This window comes from Trichosurus vulpecula, chromosome 5 (assembly GCF_011100635.1).
Source record: "Trichosurus vulpecula isolate mTriVul1 chromosome 5, mTriVul1.pri, whole genome shotgun sequence".
Classification (NCBI taxonomy): Eukaryota; Metazoa; Chordata; class Mammalia; order Diprotodontia; family Phalangeridae; genus Trichosurus; species Trichosurus vulpecula.
Genome location: NC_050577.1, coordinates 270,193,843 through 270,219,047, shown reverse-complemented (window position 1 = coordinate 270,219,047; position 25,205 = coordinate 270,193,843). Strand labels below are relative to the sequence as shown.

Sequence of the window (25,205 nt, the reverse complement as noted above, 5' to 3'; positions counted from 1 at the left end):
AATCGAAGCTTCCCTTCAAGTCAAGCTTAGTGTTCCTCTATATGATTCGTACTGTCTCTCCTCCCTGCCTTTGTTCATCTCATCCTCCTCACCTGGAATTCTCTTCCCCTTCTTTGCCTGACTAATTCCTACCAAACCTCTTAAAGCCCAGCTCAAGTATCCCCTCTAGCCCACAATGACTTCTCCCTTCTCTAAGCTCACAGGACAGTTTTAAAAATTGTGAAATGTTAGAGCAGCTGGGAATTTAGCCACACCTCCTTATTCTAAGCTGGGACCTCCGGTTGAAAAGTTATTCGTTCAAAGTTGTTCAGTTATTGAGTCACCAAGCCCAGACCTCTTGACCTTTAGTCCAGTCATCTGTTGTACTACACTGCTGATTGTTTATACCTTTTACCCACTAGTAGCCAAACAGTCAGCCCATAAAAAGGGATGTGGCTGTTTTGGTCTAGGTGTGCTAGGAGCCCCAAAATTCAAGGGCAAAAGGCACAGGTCCTGCCTTGAAAGAATTTGACTCAAGCCTCGGCAAGAAAGACATTGTTCACAGAGTATATGGAGGGGAGTAAAGGATAAGAAGCCTGCAAAGGTAGTGAAGGGCTTTAAAACGCAGAGTATTTTATAATTGATCTTGGAGGTAATTAGAGAGTCACTGGAGTTACTGAGTCAGGCAGTGATGAGGTCAGACCTCTAGAAAGATCTTTGCAGATGAGTAGATCGGAGTGGGGAGAGACCCCACTGGGGGCAGGGAGACCACAAAGCAGCCCCTTGCAATAGTCCAGGAGTGAGGTGATGCAGAACCTGCACCAGGGCAGAAGCTGTTTTCAGAGAAGAAAAGTCACATATGAGAAGATAACATCCCTGTTCTATTGTATATGTGAAACTCCCTTTATCATTCTGTGGTCATCTTGGTTCAGTACAAAAAGCATGGAATTTTCCTGATGAACTCACGAGTTACAGAAAGTGAATTCACTTTGAAGCTCTGCCATTTACTACCTGTAGGACCTTGGGCAGGTCACTCAACCTCTCTGGGCCTCAGTTTCCCTGGGGAAGTGCTGCAGGACTCTTCTTCTGCTGGCTACTGTTTGTTCAACATTTTTTTTGGACACAGATTGCTCTGTCAAATTGGCTTATGATATGAGCTGGGAAGAATAGCTAAGACATAGAAGACAGAATTGGAAAACAGATCCAGAAAGGCTGGAATGAGTAGAATCAGATAAGTTTGAATTTAATAAATGATAAATGTAAAACATTGAAACTTAACTTTAAAAAAAAGGCTTTTTTTAATATTACCATGATTTACCATGATTTTCCCATTTTCTTGCCCTTCCCCCTGCCACAGAGACACCCCATATAACAATATTTTTTAATGTAACACTTTAAAGACCAAACAAATAAATGAATGAATGAAAAGAGGAAGCATAATCACTCTAAATTATCAATACGTGGGAAAAGCCTGAAAACATGGGCAAAGTACAGCATTTGTGGACTTCCCAGCAAAAAAGCTGGTGGAGGGGGGCGGGGCGGGGTGTCGATCCACATTTTAAACTTAGGTTTTATTTGTTTGTTTGAAATCTACAGCAGAAGTGCAAGATAACAGGAGGATTATGGGAAGGCCACAAGAGCCCCAAAAGAAGAGTTCAAGGAATACTTCCTAGAAGTACACCTTAGCGAGGAACAAGGAAGTATTAAAACTTCTCAAGTTAACACCCCCTGAGCTGACTTGGAAGGAAATTGCCTCATGGAAATCACGTGCCTTCACTTCTTCCAATTGAAATTTAGCTGTCGCCGCTTTCCCTGATCCCCATGGAAACAATCACCGCCCCCTCCCGATCATCCCGCCCCCTCGGTGGTCGGCTTAGGCTGTGCTATTGACTCTTTATGATGACAATCAAGAACCCGCGCTTGATTTGGAAAAACCTGGCTGAAAGCGCTTCCTTCTCTAGGGAAGCTTTGCCTTCTGATTCGTCAAGAGAGCCGGGGCCTGGAACCAATCAGCGGCTTCGTCGGCCCCGTGGCTCCACGTCGGCACCAACTGCGGGGCAAGATGGAGGCGCTGATTCTGGTAGGAGTTGGGGAGACACCTGGGACACTGGGGTTCCTCGGGAGGTCAGGAGTCGAGGCGAGCCCTAGTCACGGGAGGATTGGAGCGGGCGTTGGGAAGGGATGGTCAGGACCCTTGTCTAGGGGACTGGTATCGTCTCGTATCCTGCATGGAAGGTGCGGCCTAGTGCCCTGGCCGAAGCCTCGGGCTCGAGTAGAAGGCCCAGCCGGGGAGGGAGCGCGCCGGCAGTAGGGTCTGGATAGGTCGGGGGCCGTGTTGTTGGAGGGTGAAGCAGGAGGACCCAGTGGAGCAACCCTCCTCCTGGACCAGCAGCCCTGATGCTGGGTGAGGCGCCCCCGCCCCACTCCTCCACCCCCTAATCAGCAGTTCTGAGCCCTGGGGTGGGCTCCATGTGAGTGGGACTTCTCGGAACTCCCCCCCCCCTAGATTGTGAGGGGGAGAAAGGCTTGTCATCACGGGCTTCCCGTTGCTCTTCATGCCCGAGCCAGTGGGGTCTGGATCTTCCTCATTTCCTGGTGTTTTACCATATGGAGTTTCTGCATCTTTCCTACTTCAAGCCTTGTGATTTCAGGCTTTCATCTTTTATAAACTCCTTTCTTCCCTCCACTGCATAATGACCTTTATGCTTCTCCTATTTAGGTATAAAGCGCCTGTCGCCCCTACACAGAAATGGCTTTTCTGCCAAAAGTGCAGTTAGTACAGGTGGTCTAGACTTCCAGCGCTCTTTGTTCTTTCTCTCATTCCCCGTAACAGCGCCTACTTTCCAGACAGTTAACCAAATCAACATCCATCCTCTCCTCGAAGAGCTCGAGCATGTTATCTTGTCCATATGTTGGGAATTTTCCTTGTAGAGCTCACCTCCCAGAAAAGCATCAAGCTATAATCTTCCAACTCCCAGCAAAGAGAAAAACTAAACTGTCTGATCATCCTCAGGTATCAGAACACCACATTTCCACTCTTTTCTTCCCAAGGTGGTTAGTCCAGAGGGGTGCCTGTTTCTTTTCATGAAGTAGCTGTGAAACTTAAGAGTTTGGGGTTGGAAGAGTCCAAGTAGAAAATTTGAAAATTGAGCTAGTTTTTTAAAGACTTTATGCTCCTTGAGATTTGAAGGACATCATTGTTCTTAGCTGATAAATAGGATAACTTCTTTCATGGAGATCTTTAAATATTAGATACCTGTTTCCCTCTATTTCTTTCTAGGTGTCTTTCTTGAAGGACAGTTGAGAATATGACAATGCCTAGAGAACTCTTTCGCGAGTGTATGTGGTGGTTGAATAAGAAGACTGAAATTGTTCTTTATTTTTTTCAACTCCAGCAATGGGGGTCCCTGGCCTTTACTCTGGGAATCATTCATCTTGTCATTCAGACATATACCTATGTGATAGAGGCTAAAAAGGAAAACTGAAATATGATAAAGAGTTTTTCTAAGGAACACACTAAAAGTAAAACTATGAATTAGACCCCAGTTTTACCACACACACCCCTCTCCTAGACTCAGATATTCTCTCTTTTATTTAAATGGTCTTTCCTTTGAGTCCCCCTATGTTGAATTCATCCTCTCAAAACATCAGGCTTTTTTGGAGCTCGTTATTAACATGTGGTGCTCCTGGGCACTGTAACCTTTTTCTATTTGTTTGGTCATTAGTGTCTTCGGTTTTTACCAAACTTTCCTTTCCTTGGATTAGAGATTACCACAATATTCTGCTTTTTGCATTAAATTTTAATGTTTGAATACCTTTTGGAATGTATACTCTTCCTTGGTTCCATAGCCAAGGTTTTTCTTTCCTGTCAAGGAATTTCCCTTTTTTTGCCCTTAATGCTGCTCTATGAAAAAGTTCATTTTTGCTTTTTTCACTTTAGAATCCTTTCATCAGATTCTTCTGATTATTCAGTTTAATTCAAGAAATATTTACCAGTAAGAGTAAGCCACTGTTTTTTCTCACTGTCTCTAATGAGCAACACCATCTGGTCTTGAGAACTGTCTTCATAGTCTGTGGTGTCTGTGGTGCTGTTAAATAACAGTCTTACCTGGAGAGCGTTTACTAGTTCATACCTACCTGGAAAGGGCAGATTGCTTTCCGAACTACGTCTCATCTTCCCCTTTCTCATTACTTCCCGATTTGATTCTTGAGGGCCCCAACCCAACATCTGGAGAAACCTTTGGTGCTTAACCTAAGTATATCTTTCTGTCTGTACTCCTGTTAGCACAGTTTTTATGTTATTGTTTAGTTGTTTCAATCTTGTCCAACTCTTGGTGACCCCATTTGGGGTTTGCTTGGCAAAGATACTGGAGTGGTTTGCCATTTCTTTCTCTAGCTCATTTTACAGATAAGGAAACTGAGGCAAACAGGATTAAGTGACTTGCCCAGGTCTTTCTGACTTCAGACCCAGTGCTCCATCCACTTTACCACCTAGTTTTTATGGGGTTTGCTCATTTGGAGGACCTAGAGTCAGCAAAGGATCCCTGGGTAAAGCTCTGCCCTGGTTTTGGCAATTTCTGAATTTTAATGTGTGTTGTCTTTCCCTATTACAATGTGAGCTTTTTGAGAGCAGGCACTATCTTATATTCCCAGCACTCAACTCGGTGTTCTGCACAAGCACTTAATTGATGCTTTTTCATTCATTCATTGTTTTTATTCATGGAAATCAAAGCCTTGTGGAGTCCTTGAATAGTACAGTCCAGCCTCCTCATTTTCAGTAGGAGTGTATCTAACCTATACTAGATCATTTTTGGAAGGAAAATCCTCCCCCGTTTCTAGTTCTCAGCAATCTTATTGGCTTAGTCAGTCTTGTGATTAATCACTACTTGTTCAGCTGCTAATTCAATCCTTTCCTTTCTGTTTTGATTGGAAGGAAGGACGGAAAAACAGGTTACTGTGTTCCATTGATAAACCTTAAAGATGGTAGTTCAGTTTCCTCCTCCTCTCCGTCACCCTTCCCTTCTAAGTAGTGAATCATCTTTCTTATAGATCCTACCTGGGATCATTGGTTTAGAGTGAGAAAGGTACCTTAGTGGTCATCTAGTTCAGTTCCTTCAGCTTGCAAATGAGTAAACTGAGGTCCAGAGGGCCTTGGTCTGATTTACCCAGGTAGTGAGTAACAGAGCTAAGATTTGAACTTGGATCTCTGATCACAAATCCAACACATTCTATTGTACCACATTATCTTTCAGATTCTTGTATTTAATCCTCACTGTGTTCTTTTAGTATCCATTTCTAGACTGCCCAAGCTTTTACTCTTTTTCTCCCCGTAAGAGTGCTATAGTTTCCAAACAGTTAACAAAACCCAAGGTTCCAGACCTTGTTCAGAAAATTAGGCCATTTAAGGTCAGTGAAGATGTGTTATATAGAGAGGAAGGAAACTGAAAACAACCCAGTGAACCTAAAGGTTGATGTTAATCTCTGCCCCTTGGTTCCTGAATCATCTTGATGGGTTTTTTGTCTAATTCCTTTGGCACTAACAGTGGAGGTACTTGGCCTAGAGTACCCCTTTTCCTGATCCAGCAAAGGTATCAATTACATTAAGCCCCCAAAGCATTCCCATCTAGTTGCTGGCAACCCCCTGTACCCCTCTCCCAGCTGTGTCCTTGCTGCTGCCGGGCCTTTCCATTTAGTTAGGAGAAGTAATCTCCTCGCTCTCGCACCGTGGAGATATATTTCTTGGCTGGGGCGAGAACGGTGCCAGCACTGCCCCCGGTGAGGTCCCTGGCAGCCATAAAAATTTTTATTGTGATTATGTTGGTGTCAGGGTGTCCATCTGGGTTATTGCACACCTAGTTTAATTGATTGAAGTTTAATTTATTGACACTTCAAATTAAATGATCAGAATAAACTGTGCTGTTACTCTGGCCGGCTTGTTTTAATGGTTGATTGCTGGAAGCAGACCTCAGCTTGAACTAAAGCCCCTGAAGAGCAATTGATGCAGCTTCTAACTCTCTTCATGCCTTGCCCTCCGAGAAGACCTCGTTATAGATTTCCGACGTATTTATATATTTTGTTCCCCTCTCCCTCACTGTGGTGGGAAGGAGCCAGTCCCTGGCAAGGTGTAAATTACCTCAAAGGTCCAGGGAAGTAGTCACATGGTCGAGAGAGAGAGAGACCTCTAGATTGGAGGAAAACAGACTCCTAAGGGGCCAGGTCTACTGGCTATGTGGTAGAGGCAATTATCTGGTTAATTAAGACAGTCAGATAGCTTTGCCTGAATTATCCAGGGTTGGTAGGAAAGGTATTGGAGGGGTTACTAGTTGAGAGAGAACAGGGAAAGCTGAGAGAGAGAAGGTAATTAAGAAAATAACAGATTTGGGCTTGGAATTATCCCCATGCTTACCACTGCTTTTCATTTTACTCCTCTTATGTAGATGTGATCATTAAGAGTTCTGGTTTTTAACAGGGAAAGCTGGGGGGTGGTCAATGAAGTGGAGTAGTGGTAAGTGGCTGCAGAGAGATAATGAATCCCTCCTCTCTACCCATGTTAGTTTCCAGTCTCAAGTAGGAATGACAGAGGACTGGGCAGAAGTTGAATGTAGTCCCATGGGATAGTTGATGGATTTGACTCATGAATGTGTGCCAGCCATCATATCCTTGGGCTGTAGAGCCCCCCAGAATCCTCTTGTCTCTTCTCACCTGCAGGTAGAACAGCTTTTCTCTAATCTGGTATCTTTGATCTCTCCCTCATTGTTAGACAGTTTCCTTTGAGAAAATCTGCCTAAATCACCAAGTTATCCAACCTAAGTTACTCCTGTTGCAGTGGAAATTCATTTTCTCCTACCTCCTCTGTTCACCTTTTTTTTTTAACCACTCAGTTTTATGATTCTATGCAAATTTATGATAGTTGAGATGTTTCAGGTGGTCTCTCTACATTGGTAGTCCGTGGCAAACAAGTTTTCAGAGAAGGATCTCTGTTCTTTCCCTTGCCATCTGGAGTCGACCTAAAGCCCATGTCTCAGTGGGAAGGGAAAGCCCAGAGCTCCCACGCTCCCACTCTGGTCTGGGCTAGCTTTTACTCCCTCTGCTGGCTGGTCCTCCATTTAGTCCTCATTCCTCCTGTCCCTTCCTTCAGCAAACACTGTAGACATGATTCACATTGTGTGGCCCTTTGAAGTTTACAAATACTTTCCCAACTGTAGCAGGAGCCACCCCCACCTCCCATTGTTGGTGATCATTAGCTGATTACAGCTCCATTATGATCTGTTATCGCCTCTCTGCATAGATGACTTCCTAGGTCTATATATATATACACACACAATGCCGATCCTGTATCTACAACAAGATATCCCATAAGCATCAACAGTCCCTCCAGCCACCCAGATTTGCAGCCTCCGTTCTACCTCTGTCTTCCCCTTCATGGCTTACCAGCTGCTGAGGCTTGTCCTTTCTGCCTCTACAATGTATCTTGCATATACCCCCTTCTCTCCATTCATGCACTCACCACCATAATTCAGGTGCTCATCATTTCTTGCTTGTACGATTTTGATAGCCTTCTAATTGGCTTCCTTGCTTCCGCTCTCACCCCTCCCCAATCCATCCCCCACACAGTGCCAAAATGATATTTTTAAGACAGGTCTGACAGTGTCACCCCCCTGCTCAGAATGCTACAAGGGCTCCATCTGGCTCCTCAGCCTGGAGTGCACTGTTGCTCCAGCCTACCTGGCCATCTTAGTGTATAGTGCTCTCCCTTACCCTCTTAATTGTTCTCCCACCTGGCCTGCTTACATTTCTGTGTGTGTGTGCATTCGCGCTGTGCATAGAGACAGGGAGAGAGAAGCAAGCGTGCTTACATCTCTCTTACATCTTACGCTCTCTTAATATCTCCCACCTCCCTGTCTTTGTACTGCAATCTGCTGCCTTCTCAGCACTTGGCTTTCTGTCAGGTGCCACCTCTTTTAGGAGCCTTATCTTTGCCTTTCCCCTGAAAATTACTTTGTATATATTTTATATTTAATTCTATATTTATGTGTTGTCTCCCACTCCCACCCCAAGAAATGCAATGTAAGTCCTTAAGGGGAAGGACTCATTCATTGTTGTCTTTATCTCACTCACTAGCACAAAGCCTGGCACATAGTAGGTGCTTAACAAATGCTGAATGGTAAGAACACTCACTTTCAAGTTAGAGAGCCTGGGTTCAGATCCTGCCTCTCCCACTTACTCTCTGTGTGATCTTGGGCAAATCATCTGATCTCCTTGGTCCTCAGTTTCCTCAACTGTGTAATGAAGGGATTGGACTAGATAACCTCTGAGGTCCTTTCCAGCTCTAAATGTGTGACTCAAATCGAATTTGGTGAGTAACTATCTGCTCACTTTCTGGGAAGGTGTTTTTGAATTCAGTTTTCCCACAGTGTTCTCCCCAGTGCCCATTCTCCTGCAGTCCTTTCCTCACTTTCCTTTTTCTGCCAGTCTTTGGTCTGATGTAAGTTGGTATCAATTGAAGAAGATACATGAGGACTCTTGTTTCTGGGGTTCCTGTGTCTGGACAAAGGCCTCTGGTGTGTAAGATCTACCACTGTCGAGTGGCAAAGCAAAGACTGAACTTGAAGGAGCTTTTATTTGGTAGAAGAAAAGTAGGCAAAGAGAGAAGCATTTGGCCTGGCCACACAGGACTAGGATCAGAGCTCTGGACTCCCCACCTGGCTCCTGCACATACTTTTCCTATTGTTTTGACAGGCCTAAGTGCTTATTCATCTGCCCAGAAAAGGGAAGAGGTGGGTGTGGCAGTATAAATCCCCCTATTGGGGGTCCCTTCTCTCATAGCAGGGAGCTCTGCAGTAGGACCTAACTGCCTTCATGGGGTGGGGGGGAAGCCAACTCAGCCCTCCCTCCAACCCTCACTTTTTTTCTACTGCTGTTTGGATGGTATCCCCACATTTTTCAGTCACTACTCTGTCTTCTCATGGATGGATCAGTTAATTAGTTATGGACCCATGGCCTCTCAGCTGTCACATCAAGGTCTCTACTCAGCAGTGTTTTCTGAATACTTACAGCATGAAATGAACTTAAATCAGTTTTGAGTGTGCTGCTCACCAACACTAACTTTAAGCAAGTCATCTCATCTCTCTCAGGCTCACCTTAAATGCTAAACAGTGAGATCCACCATAACTTAAATGTCTCTTCTGATTTCTCTAATTATCTTGTATCTCAGAGCTGTCTCCTCTTCTGCTTATTGAAGCCTGGCAAAGAAAGGGTTAAGAAGTGTGGTTGCAGGTGGGCAGTGAGACCCATAGGGGGCAGCATTGGGAATGCCTGACCCACTGGCCTTCTCTGTACTGCAGAGGGCATATGTGGAAGGTGCTGATGTTTTCCACCAGCCCTTCAGTTGAGATCAAAGCCTCACTTGCTCATTCTTTCAGCCCTGCTGGAGAGAGCATTCTAGTAGCTTCCATGAGAGGGACATGCTTGTCTGAAAAGCTCTCTGACTCCTGGGCTCCCCCTCAACTCCTTTCCACCCACCATTTTCCAGGCATCATTAGCATTTGAGGTGAAGTTCTGTTATACACTCAGACTGTGGCTCTCTGAAAGTCAGTGCATCACAGAACTTTGTCTCGAAAGCTTTCTAGCAGCTATCTGTTTGGGGGGAGTGGAGTGGAAGGACAGACTTGTGAATCCTCCAGACATCTCCACAGGCCAGTAATGCTATCTCACCAGCCATCCCGTAGCCACTGTTCAAAGGTCAAGCCTTGTCCATTGTGCAGGAAGTACAGTCCTCCCTGATATCAGGCAGTTATTTATAAACCTGCCCTTTCGCAAGAATTCCATATGAAATGACATTATCGGTAATGACTTCCGGAGGCTTAGGCTGGTCTGTTTTATGGCAGGAGAACTCTGGGTCCTTCTGCTGTTTGAGGGCTAAGAGCCCACCAGGAAAGAATCAGACTAGCACGGGGAGCTCTTGGGGCAACACTGCTTGCTTCAAAGCAAAGTTGAGAATTAAGGGGGGAATAAGTCATTGGGGAGACATTGCTGGAATTACCTGCAGAATTCAGTTCTTTACTTTGTTTCAACTTGTGTTCAGTTTGAACAAGCACGCTTCTTCATAGGACCTTCTCTCTTTACAGAGCTTTGGAGAGTCACATACTTTACCCTCTGCTCTCTTTATCCTTCTCCTGTTGTTTATAGTAGAGCACAAAGTATATGTATAATTTCTTATGTTACATTGCGGAGACCTTCCAGTGAGCTTAAGAGCCAGGAGCAGCAACTTCTAGATGTCTGCTGAGCGAGGTGAGCAGCTGGACTCCGAGTACCCAGAAGCCATGAAGACTGTAGTTGACTCTGCCAGGCACAGCTGGCCACAACACTTTGCCTTCCCCTTTCTTTCAGCTCAGTCTCTTAATTTTCCACAGAGAAGCAGCCTCTCTTAAGAGAGGAGCCAATTGTAGGCTCTTTTCTCCATGGTTGAAAACAGTAGGTAGGATTTGAGGGTCCTCAAGGGTGGTAAAGATTGAGTCAGGGCCGTAAGATCTGAGGACCTCACCAATCACAGAGCTCCCTTGTGCCCCATATACTACGTCCATAGGGATTAATGTCTGGAAAGTGGCTGTTAAGGGAGTTTTGTTAGGGGTTTGGCAGAGGTGGAGAGCAGTTGCCTTTTCTACATGATCAAAATTGGGATTGACAGTAATTATTTGATTTACCCCGACAAGTTGATCTGCCCGGCAGGTTCATCTAAATTTAGAGGTTTAGGGTAGAAGGGTCCCTTAGATACCTCAGTATTCTTCCTTTTGTTGGGCTGTGATTTTAGCCCCATGTGTCTTACTGCTTAAAGACTGGATGCTCTTTACAGTCTCCCAGATCATTCCTGTTCCCTCGGTCTGGCATGCTGCAGAGGTGACCCAGAGGATCCTGTTTCGGCAGTTTACCTCCACAGAGACTCTTTGCTGTATCTTTCCTCCTCCCTCCACTAGGTTATCGTTAACCTCTGATAAGAGCCGGGTTGGTTGGGAGGATGTGCCTGGCCCCTTCTAGCACCGGGTGGGGATTTTCTAGGCAAGGCCAGCAATATCTTTTTTTTTTTAACTTAAAGTTTTATTGAATCCTTTTGATATTACCTCATAGTCATATCAACTTCACAAACACTGGGGCACCAAAGTAAAAGAGTGCTGATTAGAGAGTGAAGTAGTAGGAATCTAGGAGCCCCATCCAAGGTTTACTCTTTGCCCTGTTCCCAGTGGGCCTATTTCCTGAAAACTTCAAGGGAGTAAGTCTCAGACCTCCATGGCTATGGGGAGTTGTATTAGGTTTGCAGTAAAGGAGCAAGGGGTTCCTTGGGTGCCTTCTTCAAGGCTGGACTTCCTTCACAAAGAAACTGGTGCACTCAAAGTGAAAGGAAACTCTCCTTCTTACCACCTCTCAGTCTTCCTCGGATAGCGCAGAAGTGCAGGCCAGCTTTTGTACCTGCACTTTGGGCAGTGGTGATCAGGGTCCCCAGTGAAAGACTGGGATGGTAGGGGAGGCCCAAGAAACTGCCACAAGAATCTGAGGTAGCATTACAGTTAGAGGGGGCCACTACCGTCAGAGGAGAGGGAGAGGGAGGGGGGGGGGGAGAGAGAGAGAGAGAGAGAGAGAGAGAGAGAGAGAGAGAGAGAGAGTGTGAGTGTGTGTGTGTATACGCACCTTGGTTCCCCTCAGCTCAGAATGGAAGTGGCTTTGTTCAGGGTTACTTTCCTCCTCCGCATTGCTGCCGCACTGTAGGTCTGCATTGCTGCTGCAGCCAGAGCATACTGGATATGCTCGACCTCATCCCTAAATCACTCCTCTGTAGCCCTTGTTAATCCCACAGCAAAAACCATTTCTGATTGACCTTTAACAATTGTATGTGGGTGGTAGGTTGGGGTGTTGGAGAGGCCCTGAGAATAGAGGTTCAGCTTGTTTATTGAATAGAATAGCCTCTCTGACCTGCCTTGATCATTGCTCAGTGGTGACTGGGACCTGCTTTGGGCTTTTCTCTGGGGAAATGTGCTTTTCTAATGCTTATTGAGAACTTTCTGCTAAAATGGTCCCTCACAATTCTCAGATCATGTCATGCTCAATCTCTTTTTGCTGATTCCTTATTCCATGTAATCTGGGGGCTTTTAGCTGGAATGAACGTGGGCTAGGGGACTTGCCAGGACACTAAAATCCTCCATCAACATGACAGTAGAGAAGATGGGTGGGATCTGGGCTGTCAGCACTGGTAGGAACCCCTGCAACTAAAAGCAATCCCTATCTCTTCAGGAACCTTCTCTGTACACAGTCAAAGCCATCCTGATCCTGGACAATGATGGAGAGCGGCTCTTTGCCAAGGTGAGAACATAGGCTGATTTATATACATTGAGAATGCTACCCCTGCCATCTCCCTCCTCTCCCTCGGGCAACAGAGCTTTGGAGCATTTTCCCCTCCTGGCCTTGCAGCCCTCCAGATATTTCCTCACCGGTGCTCTTATCCCACCTCATTTTCTATGCCCTTTAGTCCCCTCCTTTAACCTGTTTATGTTCTCCTTTCACACCGGAGATAATGCATGCTGCATCTTTGATTTTTTTTTTCCAAATGGAGAGAAGTATCACAGTCTGAACAAAAATCATCTGTAGAGAAACTCAAAGTACCCAGAACTTTAGGGTCCCTGTCTCTGCCTTCCACCCTTCATCTGTAAGCCCAAGATTCCAGCTTTGTGTCTGGAATCAGCATTGGCCCAATTATCCTTTGACCACCCCAGCATAGTGTTTTGGACCTGGTGAACAGGAAGGGAAAGGATGCCACTTCCCTTCCCTTGTTCCACCCCCAACCACCTTCTCCCCCTTCTGGAGAAATTCCTTCTGTCCCTGGTGTATTAACTCTGGGTGAGCACAGCATAAATCAATCAGCAGGTAGAGATTAGTTTAGAATTCACCAGCTGTTCCTCCCTGTAATTGGATGTAACTATGCAGGACACCTTTTGAAACAGTTATCCAGTTACTAAATGCCAGATCTGTCATAGGTCTTCAGCTGACTGCGACGGATTGGCCCCTAAAGAGCAGAACAGTTTAGCAGTCCAGGTCCCTGCCCCCTTGTCAGTGGGCTCAGTAATGTGTCAAATTGGCTCCTGATTCAATTGCTTTTAGAAGTCAAGGTCTGGAGAAATGGGAAAGAAAAGAGAATGGTTTGCTTCTTGTTCGGGAGGTTATGGAAGCCTTTCCCAAAGCCTTAGCTCCCTGTAGTGATGAGTGGGAACTCAGATCTGAGAGAGACGTGCATCACTATCTCCCAGGGTCTTTTGTGCCTCTTGGTGACAAAGACACAATGTTTATTGAGCTCTCTGGAAATCAGAAGGGGCCAAGCTGACATTTCTGCCGGCACTGCAGCAGCTCCCAGGAAAAACTTGACTGGAATGGTCCCAGGAGCTCTTGCTTGGGGTGTGGGAAGGAGCCAAACCTTTTCAACTGCCTTATGAAGCCATTGCTTCTGGTGGGACCCCTGGGTTGGGGCTTTGTGGGAGGGCTTGTCTCCCTGTGGCCTTCAGTGGAAGGGTACAAGGTTACTCTGCCTTTTCCTTGCTCCTCCTTTATTTTGGTTATGTCTGTTTCTCTCTGTTTTTAATGACCTCTCTTCCCTTTGCTGCTTCCCTCTCCTAAGCTGGGGGGGGGGGGTGACAGAGGAGGAGTTAAAATGGAGAAGTCCAAGACCCCAGAAGCAAAGCAGTCAGTACTCTGTCATTCTTCCCTAGGCACCCTGCCCACCTCCCCCAGTTTTTCTAACTGCCCCTTCCTCTTCCCTCCCGCCAGTACTATGATGACACCTACCCCAGCGTCAAGGAGCAGAAGGCTTTTGAGAAGAACATTTTCAACAAGACCCACCGGACTGACAGTAGGTCGTTTCCCTCCCCTAACCCACCCCCCCAACCCTGGAGCCCAGATGGGAAGTGGGGCGGAGAGGTGAGGCTGCCACACCAGAGGAGAAGAGGAAGCTGCTGCTCAGCCTCCTGGCTTTTTCTTTCTCTTCTCTCCCCCCGCCCATTCCTCCCCAATAATAAACTCTTCAGAAATGGAATGGGGAGGTGAGTGTACCTCACTCGGGAATACTGTACTGGAAGGTTGGCTGTTAGCTACCTGTCTGCCCCCTGGATTTATGAGCCTCACTTGACAAATTTAACTGCAGCTCTGCTTATTGTACCGCATCCATTAGGGCAGGTAAATGGAAGTCTGTAAAGGTGACCGCTCTGCATTTTCACCTCCAAAGGATTGACTGGTTTCCTACCTCATCCACAAGGAAGGAAATATGGGGAGGCAGTGGGAGGATCTGGCTGAACTCCCCTTGGCTCTAGCCTCCCACCCCCAATCCCTGTCTCCAAAGGGGAGAAAGAATTTGATTTTAAAGCTCTCCACCCTGCCTTGCTCAAGCCCTTCGAGGCAGCTGTACACCAACAGGTCCTTAAAATGTTTGGGTCCCTGCCTGGCAGCTCCTCTCAGCAACTGCTTTCATTGCCGTGGGCCCTCAGGTCATCCTCTGTTCTCCAGGTGAGATTGCCCTCTTGGAAGGCCTGACTGTGGTGTACAAAGGCAGCATCGACCTCTACTTCTACGTGATCGGCAGCTCCTATGAAAACGAGGTGAGGTCCCTCAGTCCCTGCATCGTTAGCTGTGAGTCCACCTGTTGACCCATCCCTGGAGAAAATTTGGAGTACTTTCAGCACCCTGTCTACTTTTAACAGGGCCCATGAAGTTAGTATTCACAGCCAGTCTCACAATTCCTTCGATACTTTGAAATATCAGTGATTTCCCAGTTACAGGTACCCTTCATCAACTGAGGTGGTCGTCCTCCCCACCCCCCTACCCCGCCTTTACTAGCAGAGGCAGTAAGGTCCAGGGAACAGAGTTTAGCCTGGAAGCTGGAGATTAGGAGCTGTCTGGAGCAGTCACCAGCAGGTCCTTAACCTCTCTGAGCATAGTTTCCAAAAATCTGTAGAATGGGGATAATAATATTCATATAATAACATCTACCTCACTAGATGATTGTAAGAAAAACAGTTTGTAAACCTTCAGAGTACCATAGAAATGTGAGCTCTTTCTTAGATTATAGCTGCTGTCTGTTCTTCGTTAATTGCCATGACCCACCTTCTGCTAACAAGCCTCTTCAGACTTAATCAGTCAGGTCCTTGGATGATGGAGTTCATCAAACTGGCCTAACTTGTGCTCTACTAGCATGACCTTTGGGGGTCACCTCCCCACCAGAATGAGACATTGTAAGAGCCTTTATTGATAACTATCACTATGTCAACGTGATGGCTTATAGAGTACTTTGTATTCGTTCTCTTATCTGATCTATGGGAGGTATAAGAATGCAAGTAGTATCTTGTCCATTTTACAGATGAGGAAATCGAGTCCAGATATCTTGTAGCTAATAAATGGCAGTCAGGCTGTGAGCCCGTGTCTTCTGACTCCTTGTTTGGTGTTTCTTCCATTATGCCACATTAATAGAAGTCAGCCTCATAAATTTAGAAAATGGACCAACCAGAAAGGTCTTCCCAAAACACTCTGAGCACTGTCCATATTGTAACCATTTACTTCTGTGTACAATATACAAGCTCTCTGATGGTGAGTGACCACCAGAATGTTTTATCAGGATAAGGAAGGTAAAGTGATGAATGAGTCTTTTCCAGACTTTGAAATGGCCACCCTTGGATCCTATTGCTGGAATCTGGGTCAGTTTGGCTACTCCTTGGTTCATGCTGGTGATGAATCCTCCCCCTCTCATTGCAGCATGATGTTTCACCCTAACATATCATCTCATGGATGGGGGGGACATGGGGAGAATAGTTAAATGTTCCTCACAGGCTGAGGTCAGCCCTTCCATCCAGTCACTGCAGTTGAGGGCCCCCATGAAGGCTAAGGCATGACTGGAGGGTTCAGCCTAGATGTTCTGCATGAGAGGATCCCCAATCCCCATGCTTCGGGATTTCTCTGTGTCAACCATTTCTCTTTTTCAACAACATTAGAGGATTTAGTTCTCAGAAAGAGCTGGTGGTTTCTTCAAACTTCTGCCTTCCTCTGTTTGCTCCTACAGCTGATGCTAATGGCTGTTCTGAACTGCCTCTTTGACTCTTTGAGCCAGATGCTGAGGTAAGCCAGGCCATCTCTGGGGGTTTGGGGGAAAGCATGTGACTCCTCTAGGACCCCGAGGGCCCTACTGGGAACTGTTTCAGATGAAGTTCCTAGGGATGAGGTGGACCTACCCCATCAATTCAGATGTGACAGAGTGTCATCTGCCATGAAGATAGTCTTCCATCTAAAGGCAGGAACGGCAGCGAGCTGAATCTGCATCATCCTTTGTATGTCCCAATCAGCGCTCCTCCTAACTTAAAGAATAATGTTTCATGTTTCTGGAGTGTTTTACATATGCTCTCGTTCCCCAATGCTTTAAGGAGGTAATATCGTTAGTATCCCGATTTTATGAACGAGGAAAATAAGTCTCAGCTCTGAAAGTTGCTATGAGATTCGTTGTATTACCTGCTACTTCCTTTTCCCTAGGTCTCAGTCTCTCCCCTGTGATGTCCCGGGGAAAGAAAAAGAAAGATTGTTACAAAGAAATCATTAAAGAGCTAGGGTTTGATACTTTGAGCCTCGGCCTGATCTGGCTGTGTCATTTCTGCCTTCTGACACTCAGTTTTCCCCTTTAGTAGAATAGGGATGCCCTTTACCCAGCTCTTCTTGCCTAGCTGAATTCATGTGGAGGATATGGATCTGAACAGGAGGACATGAAGCCTTTTAAAGGAAGATTTAGAATTAGAAGATGTAGGTTAGAATAAGGCTGTGGTTTGGGGTAGGAAAATAGGAAGTCCAGGACTTAGGAGGGGAGGTTGACAGTGATCTGATTAGCACCCATAAATCTTTGGTACCCACTACTGGTCTCTCTCCTCAATAGATAGCCTCCATTTCCTTTCAGCCCCACATTATCAAGCAGATGGGTAGGGAGAGACATTGGCTTCTTTCCTTAAAATCTCTAGGGTCCTCAGTTCTATCTTTGTCCACTATAGACAAAGCAGGGAGGTATATGACTCCTTTTGTTCTGGAAGGTGGTAATTCGGCTTCCAGGCGAAAGAGTAGATGGGGAGAGGGCCAAAGACAGAATTCAGTGGACTGATGCTACTGGCCAGATATGCCCAGCACCAAATTCAGTTCGGCCAGGGAGCCTTCACTCCGGTGTCACTTGGGAGTCCTTCATACTTTGCATAAACCTGACCAATGTGCTTAGAGGCTTATTTGGGCTTCTGAGACCCCGCTTTTGAATAAGGTCTTTGGGGAGCTACATGTGGGGGGTAGTGTAAATAAATGAAAATTTTATTTTCCCTCTATGCCCACTTAGGGTAGGTTACCACAAGCTCACTTTGAGTCCACAGTATGATCTGGCAGCTAAAAGGTTTAACTTGGTCATAGGTGATGATGACAAAAGTAGCAAGTCCAGAACAGTCTTCCCTAGGCAGGTCACATCTGGAGCATTGTATTTAGCTGAGGGCCACATTCCGAGGAGGATGCTGACACACTGGAGGGTCATCAGGATGATTACGAGTCGGAATCCTATCTTAGGAAGATGAGCTGACACCCTGGAGGTGTTTAGTCTAGAAAAGCAAAGAATGAGGGGCCCTGTGTGTGCAGATAGAGAGTTGAAAGGCTGTCCCGTGAAAAGGAATTCTCTGGGTCGCTACAGAAGATGGAAGTAAGGCCGGTGAGCAGAGGCTGTAGAGAGGCAGGCCTTGGGGTAGCAGAAGGAACAAGAATAATGGGCTGAAATCAGCTGGACCACCTCAGGCTCTTGGAATGCTCGAGCAGACGCCAAACAACCATCTTTCGTAAATGTCCTAGAAGGGATCTTGAGAGATAGCAGCGTTCGTGGGGCAGAAAGGGGCAGAGCGAGGGACCAGCCTCGTCTTCAGTAGGACGGGCTTGATGATCCCTGATTCTGTGTTTGGAAGGTGAAGAAGAGAAGGAAAAGCAGGGGGCCATGGTGGAAGGAGCTCTGCATTTGTATCCTCATTCTGTCGCCAAAGGCAGCCAGGCTGCCTGGGGATAAGAGGCAGGAAGCCTGAGCTTGGGACCCTGGGCAAGTCCCTTTACCTTCGGCACTCTCTGTTCCCTCCTGGTAAACTGGGGATAATAATAGTACCTACTTCTTAGAGTGCTGTATAAGTGCTGGCTATTGATATCTAAGGCGTTTGACCTGGGGCAAGTTGGTCACCTTCCCCTGGCCTCAGTTTCTTTATCTGTAAAATGAAGTGGTTTGTAACTCAAATTTATTAGGACAACAGCCACTCCCCAGTTGATAAATGGATAAAGAGTATGAACAGGCAGTTCTTGAGGGAAGAAATCCAAGCTATCTCTAGCCACATGAAAAAAAAAATGCGCCAGATCACTAATAATTAGAGAAATACAAATGCAGCAGTGCTGAGGTTCCACCTCACTCCCATCAGACTGGCAGAGTTGACAGAAAGGGAAAATGACAAGTGTTGGAGGGGCTTCAGGAAAACAGGCATATTAATGTGCAGTTGGTAGAGCCATGCATTGGTGCAGCCATTCTGGAAAGCACTTTGGGGCTTGGCTTCAATTGGATGATCTTCAGAGTCCTTCCCAGCTCTAAATCATATGATCCTAGTGTCTGAGAAAGGGCAGAACTAGATGCCAACTTGCTCAGCTGTGAGAAAGCACATTCTCTTTCTCTTCTTGCCCCCATCCCCATCTGGGTAGGTGGTGGGTGAGGGGTGCTTTGCCCATCTTGAAAAGATTGAGGAACTCTTCAGCCTAGTTTGGGGGCCTCATTACAGTTTGCATCCCCAGATTCCTCCTTCCTATGACCTGTCTTCCTTCTCTTCTTTTTGATCCAGGAAGAATGTTGAGAAGCGAGCATTGCTAGAGAACATGGAAGGACTCTTCCTGGCTGTAGATGAGATCGTAGATGGAGGGTGAGTCTTATGGGCTGGCTCTGGGTTTGTTCTGATTCTCAAATCAGAGACCCTTAATTCTCCTCTGATAATAAGGCATTGTGTCAGCAGAGATGTCCCTTTCTTTCCTGGGTGGGTCTTGTCCTGGGCACAGTAGGTGGAAGTTTCCTTTTTCTCTCCACAGGGTGATTCTAGAGAGTGACCCCCAGCAGGTGGTACACAGAGTAGCATTACGGGTAAGTGCCTTCCTGCCCTGTAGGGCCAGACTCATTCCACACCTGAACACATTCTGATTTAACCCTATTTGAGACCCTAGACTCAAAAAACTTCCCTTCCTACATTTCAGTTCCCCTCTCCTTCAGTGCCACATAGAAGGGTAAAGGAAGGAGTTTCTCTTTAATGCTTTACAAAGCTAAGGCACCTTACACGTAGTAGCTGCCCAGTGCTTGCTGTTGCTTGCTGCTGTTTGTCCTTCATTCTCAAAGAGGATCATGACATCAGGGAGGTGATGCCATGACGTGCAAGTGAATTGGATTTAAGTGAGGGAGGGCTGTGCAAAGTCACCTGCCTCATTTTCTCCTTTGGAGCCATCTGGGTCCAGTGGCCAGATATGGATCAGGACAACTGAAGATGGCCCAGCATGCAGTAGGGGACCTTGGCCTTTTTGAGCTAAGACTCTTTAACAGGTCTCAGTTTGACTGAGGCAACACCCTTTCAGTGATTAAGGCTTAATAAAAAAAATGAAGGAAAGAATGGTCTCTTTCAAAAAAAAAAAATAGATCTGGGAGGGGAAGACCTTCAGGCTTTCTGGCCAAAACAGAAACAATTGTTCTGAGTCAATTCGGGCCCAAACTGACCAAGTAGGGCTTGGTCTGGAACCAGAGTGATTTGGGGTTAAGGCTGGTCTTTAAAAGAAAAAACAAAGACAAAAAGTTTCAGAGATTAAAATTTACATTCCCTTTGGGCAGAACACCAGAAGGTATGGTGATACCGTATGTGGAGAGTTGGAGGAGGGGTATTGAGAGAGAAAAACTCACAGAGGTTGCTGTTTGTCCTTCATTCTCAAAGAGGACCATGACATGGGAGTGGGGGGCGGGGAGGTGATGCCTTGTCCCTTGTCATGCATGTGAATTCTCCAGTTCTCCTGATCCACATCTGGCCCCACGGGAGAAAGTGGCTTGTGACTCTGCACAGCCCTCCCTCACTTAAATCCCATTCTCTTGCATGTCTTAGCTGCTCAATGAATGTTTAAATGAATGAGTGAATCTAAGGAGCTAAAAGGGAACTTGACAGTTAATCTCAGTACTCAGAGATGGGACAGCATCCCAACCATCCCAGACAAATGGGACCTCTTCCTTTGTTTACAAATCTTCTGAGATAGAAGCTCAGAGGGGCCTGCTGAATTACCTTTTCTAGCCTTTCTAGCAAGAAGTCTTTCTCTGCATCTTTCCTTTTGCTAGAAATCCTAGAAAGGGGACATCTAGAGTATAGGGGATGTATGCTTGTACTTAGCACTGGGGGCAGGTGCAAGAACGTCACAACAGCAAGTTATAGTGAAGAAATGGAGGGGTTGGGGAGGCAAATTTGACTCCCCATTCTAGGAGTGTCCCGACTCTGACCTCTGAAAAGCAGAAGCTGACAATGCTGGGTAATGGGAAACATCTTCTCCCTTAACTGCCACAGGCTCCATTTGCATAGTTTAATCTTCTTCTCTAACATATGTCTCCATGTGGGAAGAGGGAGGGTCTTCCCCCACCCCACCCTCACTCCCCCCTTCCCTTCTTGGGCTGCTGGTGCAGCAGTTTATTCAAATTAACATGCTGTCGTTACCCATTAGGCCTTGCAGGATTCATTAAACTGTACCCCCCCCCCCAGCTCTCCTAGCCTTCCCCTCATTCCCTTCCCCAAGTGAGATTGATATTCATGGAAAAATTTTCTCTAACTGGGAAGTCAGCACCACCCTCCCACCATAAGCTGAGGGAAATGGAGATCAGAAAACCCAGGTGGGCTGGTTCTTTTATAAGGTCATCGGCCCCTAAAGCAGGGGGATGGGTAAAATAAATTCCTTTAATCAGATCTGTCCCTATGAGAAGGTACAGCCTGTTTTATACCCCTTTCTTTGGGATGGGGAGAGGGATGGAGTCAAAGCTATCTATCTTCCAACTAGACTTTAAGGACATTTTTCTCCCCCCCCCCCCAACCTCCCCAGTCTGTTAGGTTCCTTTCCTTTCCCCCAGGAGGTTTTGTTGTTGCTTTCTGCTCTGACTGCCTATCTCTGTCATAGGGTGAAGATGTCCCCCTTACAGAGCAGACTGTGTCTCAGGTATGTTCCTGGCTTCCCTCCTTTACCTCTACCTAGGACTAGGTACTCTACCTCCCACTCACCAGTCTGAGGGGGAGATGGGAGATGAGGAATCTCTGCCCCAGAGTAAGACAGCCTCCATCCTCCCCCCAGCCGGCACCGTTGCAGAGACGTTAGATGTGCTTTCCACTGGGATCGCCCAGTCTCCTTCCCCTATAACCCACACCCCAGTTTCTGTGACCGATGGCTCTCAGCCTTCCTCTGTACCCTTCAAACCTCCCCAGCCTGCAGCCTCACCCTGTGATTTACTCCCCAGCAGAGGCTTGCCTTAAGCAGATGGTCTTTGTGCTCTCTCTCTCTTATTATTCAAATGAGGGCAAAGCTGGGAATGCACATTCCAGAATGTGCGGGTTTGACAGATCCATCCTTCCTTGGTTTCAGCTATCACTTGTCTTACCTGATACAGGGGAGGGACTTTGTTTTCTGCCTGCTGGGAATTTTTATCAGGAATTGTACCTTAGAGCCCATTTTTCTTGGCATTTTCCCCAGCTTATATGGTTTTTTCCCTCAAGGTTTTTTCATTGAAGGGTTCAGAAAACTAATAGGCTATCTACAATTGCCCTGCATCTTAGAGCTGGATATGGCTTCCCATAACCCTCGTGGTATTTTTTAATATCCCATTATAAACCAAGGGAACTAGACTTCAGAGGGAGGCAAAGAGAGTAGGAAACTTAACCCCAAGGAAAATGGGAAGGCCCCCATTTCCCTAACCAAGTTCTCACTGTGTCTGCAGGTATTACAATCAGCGAAGGAGCAAATCAAATGGTCACTGCTTCGATGAAGATTTCGTTACCCCTGGGCCCCATCCCACACCCCCGCTCCCATCATCCCTCCCCAAACCACTTGTCTACTGTGATGCTCCCACCCCCCCATCCTCACCCTTCTTGCACTGCACCGATGGTCTCAGGGCCATTTCAGAGGACTAAGGGCCTTCTATTCTTTTCACCACTTTTCTTTGCCTTCTCTCCTCTTTTCCTCCTCTCCTCAAAATTATCCTGAAGACCAAAAACTAGGACTGAACAAAGAGAGGGGTCATGTCCTTTCCAGCTTTCTCATCTCTCCTATCATTCAAGCAGTGAGGTTTCTGGAAGTGGCCCAGGCCCTAGCAGAGCTGGGAACAGAACAGGGGGACCAGGATGGTGCCCCCAGATCAAAGCTTTAGAAAGAATATGCTGTTCTCCTCTTCTGGTCTCACCCTGCATGTGCCCTGGCCATCATCCCAACACAGGGAGAAGAGGAATAGTTCTATCCGGAGGCCTCCAGATTTTATCATTCTTGTGTATTTCCTCTTATTCCTGCCCCAGCCTTCTAAAGAAAGGAGAAAAGCAGCTTGGAGAGAGAGGTAGGCAAGACATCTGAAACAATCTCTAACTGGGTTGGGAGAGGAGGGTGGCAGTAGAGGTGGACACTGCTTTTCCTCAGTTACTCACTGTAACTCTCCCTAATCCCAATTCCAGGCCTAATTTATAGGCCCACGCTATTCCATGGCCGAGAACAGATTGCATCTTGGGGGTCTCTCGCCTAGTCAATCTCCAGTAAATTTCCACTCTCCACAAATGGGGTCTTGTACACCATGTTCCCTAATTCTGGGACAGAGCCAGTCTCCTGGATGAGAAAGCTCAGCCTCCAGTCTCTGGAAGAAGGGTTTTCTGCTTAGGATTTGGGTGGGGGCTAGATTTATGTCTCTCATCCTCTGGGTTCCTTCAGACCCCATCGTGGCCCTGCACATTTGAGATAAACGTTTCAGTCTTGTGTCTATAGACCCTGATCTTAACCCTTTCCCCATCTTACTGGCCTTTCCTCAGGCCTGCTGGGCAGCAGGGTATAGGGTTCTTTTGGGGGCCGGATAAAGGCAGTGAGAAAAAGTTGGATTAACCTTAGGAGAGTCAGTTTGGGGCAAAGTAAAGATTTATCTTCAAGGACAGTAGAGGGGGCTGGTTTGGAGCTTTGTTCTCCCATTGCTAAGCCTCTGTCAAATACGTGACCTTCAGTTAAATCAGTGAGTTTTGAGGTTTCCTGGGAAGGTAGAACATCGACCACCACCTTTTGGTGTGACCTTGCTTCTCAGCTTCCCTTAAGAAACAGACCTCTGATCCCTGTCCTGCCATTGTCCTAAGTCTGAAACATTCACAGCTGCCCACCCCTAATTTGCTACATTCTTAGTGGAAAAGAAGACCTGGAGAAAGAGATGGGGATGGGGCAGGCTCGTGGGAAATGGAGGGCAGCTGCCCAAGGACCCTGCCCTGCACAAAAGACTGGGAATAAAGCATCTTTTTTTTCCGAATTGCCTTTGGTGTATTTTTGGGGGAAGGTGCCCCTCTTTTGGATAGCTGCTGTGCTCACTCTTCCAGCCCTCACGCTCTAACCTTTCAACATTCTTTCCTCCCACCTCAGGAATTCCCCTTACCCCTTTCTCTAAACATAATTTACAGGGTTTTTTCCCCTCGGCATCCCACTGTCCCTTCACCTAGAAATGAGCTGGAGGGGTGGGGTGGAGGTGGCGTTTTCCTCTATCTGGGGTCCAAAGAACTTCCTCCCATCTTCCCTTCTCCTCTACCTCCTCCCCCCACCCCCAGCTGCCTCCTTCCTGTGCCATCAGTAACCAGGAGACATGCACCTGCATGGGGGCTGCTCCAGCAGACAGGCTCCCCTTCTCTGAGCCCACTACCCCCCCTAAAACGGTGCTGAGCGGGTTATTTATCGGAGCCAGCACTGCTCCAGAAGGTCAGGATGGTGGTGTAAATAACCTCTTCTCACAAGCTCCCCTGTGCCTCCTGAGCCCTGCTTCCCCCTCCTCGCCAGCTCCCTCCCCCCACCTTTATTTCTCACAAATGAATGTGGCTCGGGCTGGCGCAGAGCCTGGCCCTGCATGTTAATGGGGCGGTGAGCTCACAAGATAGATTTAGCTGGAGGTTTTATGGTTGCCTCGGTGACAGAGTAAGCTTTGTTTCTCTTCCCACTCCTTTTCTCCCTCTTCTCTGTTTTGGGGGGAAACCATCCCCCCCCATAGTACTGATTTAGTTGTAGAGTTGGATCTCCCCCACACAGGAACTATGAGACTGGCATCGAGGGTGCGCAAAGCTGGCTGGATTTAGGATTCGGCGATCTTTGAGAAACCGCTGTGGGTGAAGAGCAGCAGTAAGGGGGAACCTGGGCAAGATCCGCCTTGGGTGCCCTTAATTATTTGGGCTCACTGCTTTCTGAGCAGTTGACTCTGCTCGTTCTGAAGCCTCATAGCTGGGCCAGGAGGCAAGCTGAGGAAGCCTTAGGAATTGGACCAACTCCCATTACCCTCCCCACCTCTCCTGTATCTGAAATGTGGGGCTCAAGATGGGGTAGGCGCTGCTCCACAGGGTTGATGGTTAGCTACCAGTGCCCTCTCCTGTCTGAGCTTAGGAAATGCAACTCTTCCCTCCAAACATCTTCAACCCCGACTCTGATTTGCCCTGTGGAGGGCCCCCCTCCTTCCCCCAAAGCCCTGCACTTATGGCCATAGAAGATCAAGTCTTGAGGCCCAGACATCTAGGTTCTGATCAGACCTGTCCTCAGTTTCCTAACTGAGTCAAACCTTGACTGCCCTTTCCTGCCTCCCCTCCCTCGCCAGGACTAGAACCCCAGTATTGTGGCACCTGTGTCTTACTTTAGCTGTCAGTATTGCCAAATAGGTCTGTCCACAGTGGATCAAGGAAGGAGACAAGAACAGAATGCCTGGGTTCCAGCTCACTAAGTGCCTTTCATCTTCAGTTTGCCTTTGTCTCACTGTTTCAGGGTTTTTTTTTTTCTTTTCCATCTCACTGCATCTCTGCCTGTCTCTGTGGATGTCTTCTCACCCTTCCTCAATTCAGCTTTATAAACTCAGCCTCCATCAACCCTGAGGGGACTTTGGCAGGTCCTTTCCCCACCCCCAGCTT

The 25,205-nt window shown here is 46.9% G+C and overlaps 1 protein-coding gene across 1 annotated transcript; it reads left to right on the top strand.

The window, feature by feature from the left end:
* Positions 1–1,957: 1,957 nt before the first annotated feature.
* Positions 1,958–23,578, top strand: COPZ1 (COPI coat complex subunit zeta 1). Its single transcript, XM_036761196.1, has 9 exons — positions 1,958–2,059; positions 12,262–12,330; positions 13,786–13,867; positions 14,518–14,609; positions 16,064–16,119; positions 18,876–18,953; positions 19,117–19,168; positions 21,217–21,255; positions 22,028–23,578. Exons 1-9 carry the CDS (start codon positions 2,042–2,044, stop codon positions 22,073–22,075), a joined length of 534 nt encoding a protein of 177 aa, XP_036617091.1. The 5' UTR covers positions 1,958–2,041; the 3' UTR covers positions 22,076–23,578.
* Positions 23,579–25,205: the final 1,627 nt, after the last annotated feature.